Genomic DNA, 12,617 nt, shown 5'->3' on the forward strand with positions numbered 1-12,617 from the left:
ACCATCTAATATGTTGGCAAGGCCAAAAATGACAATTAAGACAAAGTGAGAATGACTTTTAAAAACGTCAGAAATTAAACTCAAGTACACGCCTGTGGAAAAACAAAGTACACTGTTTGAACACAAGGGATTTGTTCTCTCAATATCCAAATAACCTTTAAAGCAGTAATGAGAAGTCAAAAAAGTATAAATTTTTTTTTTTTTTTTTTGAGACTGAGTCTTGCTCTGTCGCCCAGGCTGAAGTGCAGTGGCATGATCTCGGCTCACTGCAAGTTCCACCTCCCAGGTTCACACCATTCTCCTGCCTCAGCCTCCCGAGTAGCTGGGACTACAGGCGCCCACCACCATGCCGGGCTAATTTTTTGTACTTTTAGTAGAGATGGGGTTTCACCATATTAGCCAGGATGGCCTTGACCTCCTGACCTTGTGATCCACCCGCCTTGGTCTCCCAAAGTGCTGGGATTATAAGCGTGAGCCATAGCGCCCAGCCAATAAAAAAGTATATAATTTATATTGGAGTAAAAGAATCACCCTCACTAATAGTTAATTGAAGAGATTAACAGCAGGATGATAAATGAGATCCCCCATCCACCCATGAAATTCCTGAGATTTTTAACATAAACAATACTCACCATGTGAGGCTGTGTATGCAGCAGCCAGGAGTCCTGAGCACCCCACGACCTGAGGCTGGTGGAGGAGAGATTCACTGCCGTGCACCGATGTGTTAAGACAGAACCAAGATACAACATTTGTTCCTCAATTAGCCTCTTTAATTATATGGATGAAAGCTTAGTTTTTAAAAAATTCTCTTTACACAAAGATCACAGTTTCAAAGAAAAATATAGTGCCATAGCTGGGAAGAAAAAATGGGAAGAAAATAACCAAAATGATCTTTGTAGAAAACCCATCCTCTGCCAGTCACATGAGGAAAACAGAAGGCAGGTGATCAGTTCAGTACAAGGTCCAGTTCCAAGGAGGAAGTGGCTACATTTAGAAACATAAGCAGGTGGGTGTTGGATCAGGCCAATAAGAACCCGAAGTCCAGCAAACAAATAATCACATACCCAGGAAGTGCTGGGAATTATGGAGTGACCGAGGTCTCAGAGCGACCCTACCCCGGGATATAAGGGGGTCCAGGCTCAGGGGGCTCCACACCTGCACCTCCCTCTCACCTGCTCCTCTACATGCTCCACCCTCAATCCACCAGAACCATGGGCTGCTGTGGCTGCTCCGGAGGCTGTGGCTCCGGCTGTGGGGGCTGTGGCTCTGGCTGTGGGGGCTGTGGCTCCAGCTGTGGGGGCTGTGGCTCCGGCTGTGGGGGCTGTGGCTCCGGCTGTGGGGGCTGTGGCTCTGGATGTGGGGGCTGTGGCTCCAGCTGCTGTGTGCCCATCTGCTGCTGCAAACCTGTGTGCTGCTGTGTGCCAGCCTGTTCCTGCACCAGCTGTGGCTCCTGTGGAGGCTCCAAGGGGGGCTGTGGCTCCTGTGGGAGCTCCAAGGGGGGCTGTGGCTCCTGTGGGAGCCCAGGGGCTGTGGTTCTGTGGTGGAGCTCCAAGGGGGGGCTGTGGCTCCTGTGGGGGCTCCAAGGGGGCTGTGGCTCCCTGTGGGGCTCCAAGGGGGCTGTGGCTCCTGTGGGGGCTCCATGGGGGCTGTGGCTCCCTGTGGGGGCTCCAAGGGGGCCATGGCTCCTGTAGGGCTCCAAGGGGGCCATGGCCCTGTGGGGGCTCCAAGGGGGGCTGTGGCTCCTGTGGAGGCTCCAAGGGTGGCTGTGGCTCTTGTGGCTGCTCCCAGTGCAGCTGCTGCAAACCCTACTGTTCCCAGTCCAGCTGCTGTAAGCCCTGTTGCTCTTCCTTAGGCTGTGGGTCATCCTGCTGCCAGTCCAGTTGCTACAAGCCCTGCTGCTCCCAGTCTAGCTGCTGTGTCCCCGTGTGCTGCCAGTGTAAGATCTGAGGCTCTGGACTCAGGGCTCATGTGAGTCCTGCTAATCCTGTCTTCCGAAGCTGTGACCTGTCCTTCATTGTTGAGCCCCAAATCATTGCTCAGGGTCCATTCCCCGCTGTAGAATGATGCCATATCTGGCTGCTTTTTCCTAAGAAGAGTCCACCCTAATTAATGTCCATTGTCTCTCCTAACAAATTCTCTTCCCAAGTCAACTGCAACTGCGGCTGAATCACCCCTCACTCACTAGCCTCGCCTTTGCTCGTCTTTTTAGAGGCCTGAGCTCCTGAACCCACTGGCAGTCCTGTCTTTTCCAGCTGAAGCAGCTGGGCATGAGTGTCCCACCTGCAACAAGGTGGGTGTTTAAGAGGCTTCCTTGGAGTGGCTTTGCATGTCCAACGCTCTGCTGTATCTTTTTTTTTTTTTTTGAGACAGAGTCTCACACTGTCGCCCAGGCTGGAGTGCAGTGGCGCGATCTCGGCTCGCTGCAAGCTCCGCCTCCCGGGTTCACTCCATTCTCCTGCCTCAGCCTCCCGAGTAGCTGGGACTACAGGCGCCCGCCACCACACCCGGCTTATTTTTTTTTTTATTATTAGTAGTAGTAGTAGAGACGGGGTTTCACCGTGTTAACCAGGATCACTCTGCTTTATCTTAAACAGAAAGTTGCAAACTAATAAAAATACCATGCCGACAAACTGAAACACATATCTTGCTGATTTGTCTGTTGTTCGGCATCATTAATATGGCTATAGCTATTGTTTTCTTATTCTTGTTATATTTGGGACTCTGTGAGTCTGATGGTGATGTTGGTGGAAGGTGCTAGGATGGGACTGGCTGTCTCCCCTGCCTCTCATCTCCTTCCCGGCTGACCCCTCTTTTCTCAGAACCCCTCTCTTCCTAGGTCTTTCCAGCTATCGATCTGATGGAGACAGGACTGTTCCTCAGGCTAGGGTGACAGAAGCAGAAGATTCTGCTGAAAACTAGAGGGAGTTGGGTGGGGGGCGGGTGCGGTGGCTCACACCTATAATCCCAGCACTTTGGGAGGCCAAGGGGGGTGGATCACCTGAGGTCAGGAGTTGGAGACCAATGTAGCCAACGTTGTGAAACCCTGACTCTGCTAAAAATACAAAAATTAGCCAGGTCTTGTGGTGTGGGCCTGTAATCCCAGCTACTCAGGAGACTGAGGCAGGAGAATCGCTTGAACCCAGGCGGTGGAGGTTGCAGTGAGCCTTGCACCATTGCACTCCAGCCTGGGCAATAGAGCAAGACTCTGTCTCAAACAAAAAAAAGGAAACTCCCAGGTTCAGACTTGCCTCCTTTCCCTGGTCCAGGCCTCTGCCATCTTCCTTTGGGAAGTTTTTGTAACTAACTTACTCTGATTGTCCTTGTTGTTAGACAGCCTGTTACTATTCTCACTGCGATTCCTTTTTTCCAGCTTCCATCAGGAGGAAATCCCTAAGTCTTAATCAATATGGCCAGAGACACTGAGAATGAAAACACAGCCATTATTATTCTGCGTTTAATGACTGTTGTGCACCCAGCCTCTTGCTCCTAGAAACTCTCGCACGTCCACTGGTTGAAGGAAGCATGTTCAACTCGTACATCTCCACGTACAGTGTTTCCCTTGTTTGTTCCAATCTTCATAGGAAATTGTCAGAAACAGAAAGCTCAATGGCTGTTTCCAAACTCAGGGCCTTGGGGAACACCACTCTGAAGTCTCTCCTGTTACCCTCCAACCCCAACAAACTTCTTTCAAAATTTCTTTTTTTTTTTTTTTTTTTGAGACAGAGTTTCACTCTTGTTGCCCACTCTGGAGTGCAATGGCGCGATCTCGGCTCACTGCAACCTCCGCCTCCCCAGTTCAAGCAATTCTCCTGCCTCAGCCTCCCGAGTAGCTGAGATCACAGGCATACGCCACCATGCCTGGCTAATCTTGTATTTTTAGTAGAGACAGGGTTTCTCCATGTTGGTGAGGTTGGTCTCGAACTCCCGACCTCAGGTGATCTGCCTGCCTCGGCCTCTCAAAGTGCTGGGAATACAGGTGTGAGCCACAGCATCCAGCCCTTTCAAGATTCTTAAAAGGTAATATTGGCCGGGTGCAGTGGCTCACGCCTGTAATCCCAGCACTTTGGGAGGCTGAGGCAAGTGGATCACTTGAGGTCAGGAGTTCGAGACTAGCCTGACCAACATGGTGAAACCCTGTCTCTACTAAATACAAAAGAATTAGCCGTGTGTGGTGGTGCATGCCTGTAATCTCAGCTACTTGGGAGGCTGAGGCAGGAGAATCCCTTGAACCTGGGAGGCGGAGATTGCAGTGAGCCGAGGTGGTGCCATTGCACTCCAGCCTGAGCAACAAGAGCAAAACTCTGTCTCAAAAAAAAAAAAAAAAAACGGTAAGAGTCAAACCTGGAGAAACTCTCTGTAGACAGACTTGGAACAATCTGAACACCAGTTTCTTAACTGGACTGATACACATCAAATATGTTTAAACTAGGAGTGAGTAATCATACACACACACATACATACACAAATAATAATAGAGATACGATGCAAACTGTAAAACTTAGTTGCCTTTAGAGGATTCTAGGAATCAATTCATTATTTTGAAGATGACTATATAAAGGAAAATAATCAGGCACTTATTCTATCTCTGATAGACAAACTCTATCTTATGGTAACCAAAAAATTAGAGGAAGTATTCCAGTTTATAAACACAGAAGAAATCGTAGAATTAGAAACTCACCATTTTGTAACCCCTAATGAAATAATGGGGCTATCAAATTTACTGCATGCAGCCAAATCACTGCTTAGAGAAAAATTTATAGCCTTAAATGCATATGTTAGAGTAAAAAAAAAAAAAAAAGCTTAAGCTCATTTAGCCAAAAACCTATCTATAGGACTGGCAGCATTGCCACACAGAGCCCAGAATGGGGTGGTAATTAGGGCTATTTATAGGCATCCTGGTTCTCCTCTCCTTCTGAGAACAGGTTGGATGGCAGGTGGTAGGGTGGCCCTTCCATGAGCCCTCTCTAAGTCAGGTGTGGCCATGTAATTTGCTTGAGTCAGTGGGAAGAAGTTTGAAGCACCTGCTGCAGTTTTCTGCATTCTCTGCTTCTTCTCCCACCATGACCACTAACGTTCCAAGCAGTGGCTGCTGCTTCCAACTGAGTCCCAGAGTGACGAAGCACAGAGCAGAGTCACCAGCTGACATGCAGTGGCCTGCGATGTGAACAAGAAGTAAGCCTGTGTCGTGTGAAGTCACTGAAACGTGGGGGTGGCTTGTGTGGGCAGCGTAATTGGTCTATCCTGGTTGACCCAGAAACCTACCAGAACAAAAACATAGCATTGTGGCCCTGGTTTATTGGTCAGGGGGTGGGTGGAAGGGAAAGTTATCGGAGGCGAGAAAGGTAGTTATTATGTATTTGGTAAGACTGTCCCAGATCATGTATCCCTGAGGGAAGAGTTCAGAAAACGCAATGTCACTCCCGCGTGGGTCGTTGCTGCGGCATTTATCAAAGCATTACAAGAACAGGGTGAGCTCGAAAGAACCAGCTGATTTGCCAGCCAGGAGGAAAGTTCTAGAAAGCCTGGAGAAACCTGGGGAGCTACAGAGTTCTCAGTTCTGCCTGGTAAATGATAAGATTTAGAAGGCTTTTGAGCAGCAAAGGACAATTAAAGCTCAAATGAAAGGAACCCTTTTTAAGGGTACACTTTGATGAGTTTCCATGAGGGCAGACCACACCGCAGGTAGGGAGTTGGTAGCTGCCTCCAGCCTGGCCAGTAGGATGGGAGGGGCTGCTGTGGGGTCAGTGGGTCCAGAAGAAGACGCCGGAAACTTCTCCCCTCATGGCTCACTTGGCGTTCTCCTTGCTTGGCCTGTGGCTCCTGTGGGTAAATTCATGTCTTGCTGTGTGATGAAGAGGTTTCTGCAGGGAAGAGGGGGAGGTGTTTGGCCCAGGCAGGACCCAGTGACCTGCAGATCAAAGATGGCCTCAATACCACAGTAATGGGCACCAGAGAAAAGCCTGCTGCCGGCCAGCCATTGGAAACAGGCCCAACAGAACCAATGCTGTCTGTGCTTGGGGTGTGGGGGGTAGAAGAGAAAGTGAAAGAAACCCAAAGCCTTCCTTAATAATGAACAGATGACACATGATTGTTAGCAAGATATAGGACATAGCTGTAACTCTCCATAAAATCAACAAAGAGACTCTCCATGAAATCAACAAAGAGAAAATCACGAGTTGGATAATTTATGCATAATTTTTTGATAAAATCATAGGATTGCCTGCTGCAACATCCTTCATTTCACAGTTGGCCGTTACAGAATGACGCTGAAGGGAGTCACGTTGCAAAAACAACTGAGCTCCTTCTCATCCTTCACTAACGCCTCTCTTTGAGATCAGCTCACCCCGTTGGGAAGCCCCTATCTTGTCTCCTTGGCCAGCTTCTCTTTCAGGGTGAACTGCCTGATCTTCACTGTGGTGGCCTTGCCTGGCTCCCAGCAGATGTTCTCCAATGTCACTTTCACCGACATCACAGAATCCTACATTTCTTTTTTTTGCAAGCATTGCAATTTTACTTAAAATTTGCATTGTAAATATGACTGTGGAAAATTTATTGAAGAGAGCTGGTTCTGCAAAGACAGGGAAGAGATTTGGGAGGGGAATAAGTGATATTGTGGGAATAAGTGATACTGTTAAGTAAATCAGCTGCTTGGGTGGAGAACACTTTTAGAAGTGGTCAGCTTGGCCCTATCTCTGCTAAAAATACAAAAAAGAAAAAATTAGCCAGGCGTGGTGGTGGGCACCTGTAGTCCCAGCTACTCAGGAGGCTGAGGCAGGAGAATGGCATGAACCCAGGAGGCGGAGCTTGCAGTGAGCCGAGATTGGGACACTGCACTCTAGCCTGGGCGACACAGAGAGACTCCGTCTCAATAAAAAAGAAGTGGTCATCTTGGTCTTTGCTCACTCCTGTAATCCCAGCAGGTTAAGGAAGGAGGTTAAGGAAGAAGGAACACTTTAGCTCAGGAGTTCAAGACCGGCCTGGGTGACATAGCAAGACCCCGTCTCTGCCGAAAAATGAAAGAATTAGCTGGGCATGGTGGTGCACACCTACAGTCCCAGCTAATGGGGAGGCTGAGGTGGAAGGATCTCTTGAGCCTGGGAGGTTGAGGCTGCAGTGAGTTATAATTGCACTGCTACACTCCAGCCTGGGTGACAGAGTGAGACCCTGTCTCAAATAAATAAATAAATAAATGACATTGTCAGATTGTTTACTTGTTTGTGATTATTTTCTTTTTTACCTTCCTCTTCTTGTTTTTAATAGAGATAGAGTCTCACTGTGTTGCCCAGGTTGGAGTGCAGTGTCATGATCTCGGCTCACTGCAACTCAAACTCCTGGGCTCAAGGGTCCTCCTGCCTCAGTCTCTCGAGGAGCTGGTACTACAGGCATGCACCACTGCAGCTAGTGAATATTTTCAAGACCTGATGGTTTACAATGAGCACAGGGAGACCCTGTATGGAGCCTAGAGATGCTGGCTGTGTGTGGAGTGGTTACCGAGGGAGCATCTTAGCATGAATCTTGGTCAGAGTGATCGGGGAACCAGACTCACAAGCAGGGGACACCTTCAGCTTACAGACAGCAGATTGTGGAGCTGCTCAGTTTCCATAATTGCAGGGTCCAACTCTTCATAATCATCTATGTATCTATTTATCTATGTATCTATCGATCATCTATGTATCTCTGTATCCATCTATGTATGTACGTAAGTACCTATCTATGCATCTATGTATCTATGTATGTATGTATCTATGTATCCATCTATGTATGTATGTATGTATCTAGCTAGCTATGTATCTATGTATCCATCTATGTATGTATGTGTGTATGTATGTATGTATCTAGCTAGCTAGCTATGTATCTATGTATCCATCTATGTATGTATGTGTGTATCTAGCTAGCTAGCTATGTATCTATGTATCTATGTATCCATGTATCTATCTATCTATCTATCTATCTATCTATCTATCTATCTATCTATCTATCTATGTAGGGACGGAGACAGCCCAGTGCAGAGCCCTGGCTTGCTTTCTGTGCCACCAGCCACTCCACCTCAGTCTCCATTGCTTAATTCCCCTCCTCCAGGCCCTGGGCACTGGACAGTGCCAGGTTCAGCCGGGGGGTCTCTTTCTCACCTGCGACCTCCTCCATGTCTCTCACAACACCTTCCCCTCCAGGTTCCACACTCACAGGCCCAGGTGCCTGCTTCTCATTGACATCTGGCCTTTAAAACTAAGCACATCTCAGACTGAACTCCTCCTATTTCCCCTGGAACCAGCACCTTCCCAGCCTTCCCCATTGTGGTTCACAGCAGCTCCATCCTTCCCAGGGCTCCGTATAGAAGCCTGGGCATCCTCTTGACTCCTTTTCCACCCTCCACATCCAATCCAACAGCAAATCTCCAAGGTTCTACCTTGGAAACATATTTAGAATCTGATTCGCCAATTGCCTAATTGGTGATTTATCCAATGACCACCTTCACTGCCACCACCTGATATTGACAACACCTCTCACATTCCAGCTACTCTCCCATGCACTTTATAAACATGACTCCCCGAGTATCTGTGAGGTACGCACTCTTTTTTCAATTTAACTTTTTATATTTGGGTGATTGTAGATTCACCTGCAGTTACTCATAAGAAGTTACTCTTAAGAAGACACAAAGCGGATTTCACGTACCCTTTCCCATGTCCCCTGTGATAGCATCTGGAACGCATGTAACATAACACAGTGATATTGACCTTGGCATGGTCACAATACAGATCATTTCTCTCGCAAGGACCCCGCGCGTTGCCCTGATGCAGCCCCTGCATTTCCCTCCTGTTCTCCTTTTCTGTAATTTTGTCATTTCGAGAATGTTCCATGAATGGAAACACATAGTGTATAACCTTTTGAGACTGGCTTTTCCTACCCAGCACGATTCTCTGGAGATTCATCTGGGTCATCGAGCATCTGTCATTCCTGCCATTTCATGGCTAAGACGTGTCCCCTGGCAGGGGTGGACCAGTGTGTTTCCCCTTCACCGATCAAGGGACATGTGGGTGTCTCCAGCATTTGGTGATCATGAATAATCCTCCTATTAACATTTGTGGACAGGTTTTCTGTGTGCACATGTCTCTGGGATAAATGCCCAGGAGTGAGATTGCTGTGTTGAATGGCGGTTGTGTGGTTAGTTTTTTTCATAAGCTGCCAACCTGTCTTCCAGAGTGGCTGTACCATTTTGCATTCCCACCATCAACATAACGAGTGGCCCAGCTTCTCTGCCTTTTGCCAGCAGTTGGTGTTGCTGCTATTTTTTGTTAAGCTGTTCTCGTAGGGGCATCATGATATCGCATTACTGGTTAGTTTGTCTTTCCTAAAGTCTAAGGATGTCAAACTTCCTCTCACATCCTTATTTGCCATCTGTACGTCCTCTTCAGAGAATTGTCTCCTCTTTTGCCCATTTTTGGATTGGATTGTTTTTGTTTGTTTTTATGTATGATTTGCTGATATGTTTTGAGAGTTCTTTACATAGTCTAGATTTGTATATTCCAGTCCTTTGTCAGATATGTGGTTTGTCAATATTTTGGTTAGGGTGCAAAGTTTTTTTATTATTTATTTACTATTATTTTTAGACAGGTTCTCACTTTGTTGCCCAGGCTGGAGTGCAGTGGTGCAATCATGGCTCACTGTCCCCTTGATCTCCCAGGCTCAAGTGATCCTCCCACCTCAGCCTCCCAAGTAGCTGGGACCAAAGGCGCACATCAGCATGTCTTTTTTTTTTTTTTTTTTTTTTTTTTTGTAGAGATGGGGTCTCCCTAAGTTGCCTAGACTGGTCTCAAACTCCTGGACTCAAGTGATCCTCCTGCCTTGGCCTCTCACAGTGTTGGGATTACAGGCATGAGCCACCAAGCACAGCCAAAATTCTTTTTAATACACTGCTGAATTCTATTATGAATAATATATTTTTCTTTTCCTCTGCCACAGCAACTGGCTGCCTGGGTTATGGAATAAGAGGCAGAGCCCCAGGTGTCTTGTGGTGGTGGGAGGTGTGGGCTGACTTAGCTACTGAGATCTTGGTGTGCTTTGTTGCTGCAGCACAACCCAGGCCATCCTGACTGACACTGGGTAACTGAGGGGCTGGAAAAGAAAACGTGCCAAGAAAGGCAGTTTCCACACAAATACACAAAAATCTGTACTGCATTAGTCAGGGTTCTCCAGAGACACAGAACCAGTGGGAGATTAGGTACATAGGTAGATTAGATAGATAGATAGATGCATATATACATAGATAATAGATAGATACATAGATATATAAATGGATAGATAGATACAAAGATAGATAGATAATAGGCATATAGATACATAGATGGATATATATAGAGATACATAGATGATAGACAGATACACAGACACATAGATACATACATAGGTAGATACATACGTAGATAAATAGATGATCGGTAGATAGATAGCTACATAGATACATAGGTAGCTACATAATAGATAGATACATACATACATAGACAAACAGATAGATACATGGATACATAGATAGATACAAAGATAGATAAACAGATACATAGATGATAGGTACATACACAGACACATAGATAACATAGATAGATAGCTACATAGATAGTTACATAGATAGATAGATAGATACATACATACATACATACACACAGAGAGAGATACATAGATACATAGATGATTATGAAGAATTGGCCTATGCGATTCTGGAGGCTGAGCAGCTCCATGATCTGCTGTCTGTAAGCTGAAGACCTAGGAAAGCCGGCAGGGTCATTCAGTTCAAGTCCAAAGGCCCGAAAACCAGGATGCTGACAGTGTGAGTGTAAGTCTGAGGGCAGGAGACTGATGTCCCAGCTGGAGCGGTCAGGCAGAAAGGGACTTCTTCCACCTTTTGATCTATTCAGGCCCTCAGTGGATCAGAGGAAGCCACCTACACTGGGGAGGGCGTCTGCTTTCCTGAGTCCACTGATCCCAATGCTCGACTCATCCAGAAACCGCCCTCACTGATCACCAAGAAATAACATTCAGCCAAATATCCGGGCACCCTGGGATCCAGCCAAATTGACACATAAAATTAACCATCACATATAACTGATTCAAGATTTTAAAACAGATGACAAAAGTTTTCAACTTTTACAGAAAAGTATATCATGATCTCAGAGAAGTATTCCTAAATAAGGCCCCAAATACTCTAATTATAAAGGAAGAGATGAGTGAATTGATAAGTTAAAATTAAACACTCAAGGATTCTCATTTAACAAGGGAAGCCCACGCGAGAATGAAAAGATGAACCAAGGAGGACCTTGCAACATAAAAGCTGACCATGGCGCCGCATTTGAAAACACGAAGAGCTCACACCAATTAGCAAGCAAAGAAAACAACTAAACAGAGGAACCAACTCACAGACATCCGCAGGCATTTTAGAAAGGAGGAAAGACAGGCCGGGCGCAGTGGCTCACGCTTGTAATCCCAGCACTTTGGGAGGCCGAGGCGGGCGGATCACGAGGTCAGGAGGTGAAACCCCGTCTCTACTAAAAATACAAAAAAAAAAAATAAATAAATAGCTGGGCTTGGTGGCGGGCGCCTGTAGTCCCAGCTACTCAAGAGAGGCTGAGGCAGGAGAATGGCGTGAACCCGGGAGGCGGAGCTTGCAGCGAGCCAAGATTGCACCACTGCACTGCAGCCTGGGTGACAGAGCGAGATTCTGTCTCAAAAAATAAATAAATAAATAAAAGAAAAGAGGAAAGACAAAGACTTGGTGGGTGCGGTTACCTTTGTGCACACGGGCTTCATAGGCTGGTGATAAGGGTGGGGGCTGGAGTGAGGAGGCATTCCTCAGTCTTAGAACTCCAGCTTCAGCCTTCAGTCTTCTCCAATTGCCCGCATGGCACAGGGGCTCTCTCCAGGTCTTTACCCTGCCCCGGTTATCTATTGCAATAGCAACGGGTTTTTTGGTATTTGAGATGATCAAGTTGGTTCTAAAATTTAGCTGGAGAAGTAAAGGAATTGGAAACAAACAAAATAATCTTTAAAAAGAAGAATGAAGTTGGAGTCTCACAATACTTGACTTCAAAACCTCCCATAATGTCACAGTGATGCTGTGTTTGCATTAGGAAGCGGCATACAGACCTGCGGAGCGGGACACAGGAACAAACTCGCCATAGTGTCGGCTAATTCTCATTAAAAACACCAGCGATTTTAGTGGGATAAGCATGATTTGTTTGTTTGTTTATTTATTTATTTATTTATTCATTTCGAGAAAGAGTCTCACGCTTGTCGCCCAAGCTGGAGTGCAGTGCTGCAACCTCGGCTCACTGCAACCTCCACCTCCCGGGTTAAAGCTATTCTCCTGCCTCAGCCCCCTGAGTAGCTGGGATTACAGGCGCCCCCCACCACGTCCAGCTAATTTTTGTATTTTTAGTAGAGACAGGGTTTCGCCATGTTGGCCAGGCTGGTCTTGCACTCCTGACCTCAGGTGATCTGCCCTCCTTGGCCTCCCAAAGTGCTGGGATTCCAGACGTGAGCCATTGCACCTGCCCAAGATGGTCTTTTTATCAAATGCTGCTGAAACAATTGGATGAAAATGTGAAAAAATGGATCTCAACTCCTAC

The 12,617-nt window shown here is 46.7% G+C and overlaps 1 protein-coding gene across 1 annotated transcript; it reads right to left on the reverse strand.

Moving 5' to 3' along the window:
- Nucleotides 1–946: 946 nt before the first annotated feature.
- On the reverse strand, nt 947–12,168 carry LOC116467903 (putative uncharacterized protein DDB_G0291608). The gene is made up of 4 exons (XM_058439713.1): nt 12,136–12,168; nt 1,712–1,805; nt 1,116–1,535; nt 947–984 (listed from the first exon to the last, which is right to left on the reverse strand). Exons 1-4 carry the CDS (start codon nt 12,166–12,168, stop codon nt 947–949), a joined length of 585 nt encoding a protein of 194 aa, XP_058295696.1.
- Nucleotides 12,169–12,617: the final 449 nt, after the last annotated feature.

This window comes from Hylobates moloch, unplaced genomic scaffold, assembly GCF_009828535.3.
Source record: "Hylobates moloch isolate HMO894 unplaced genomic scaffold, HMol_V3 SCAFFOLD_5, whole genome shotgun sequence".
NCBI lineage: Eukaryota > Metazoa > Chordata > Mammalia > Primates > Hylobatidae > Hylobates > Hylobates moloch.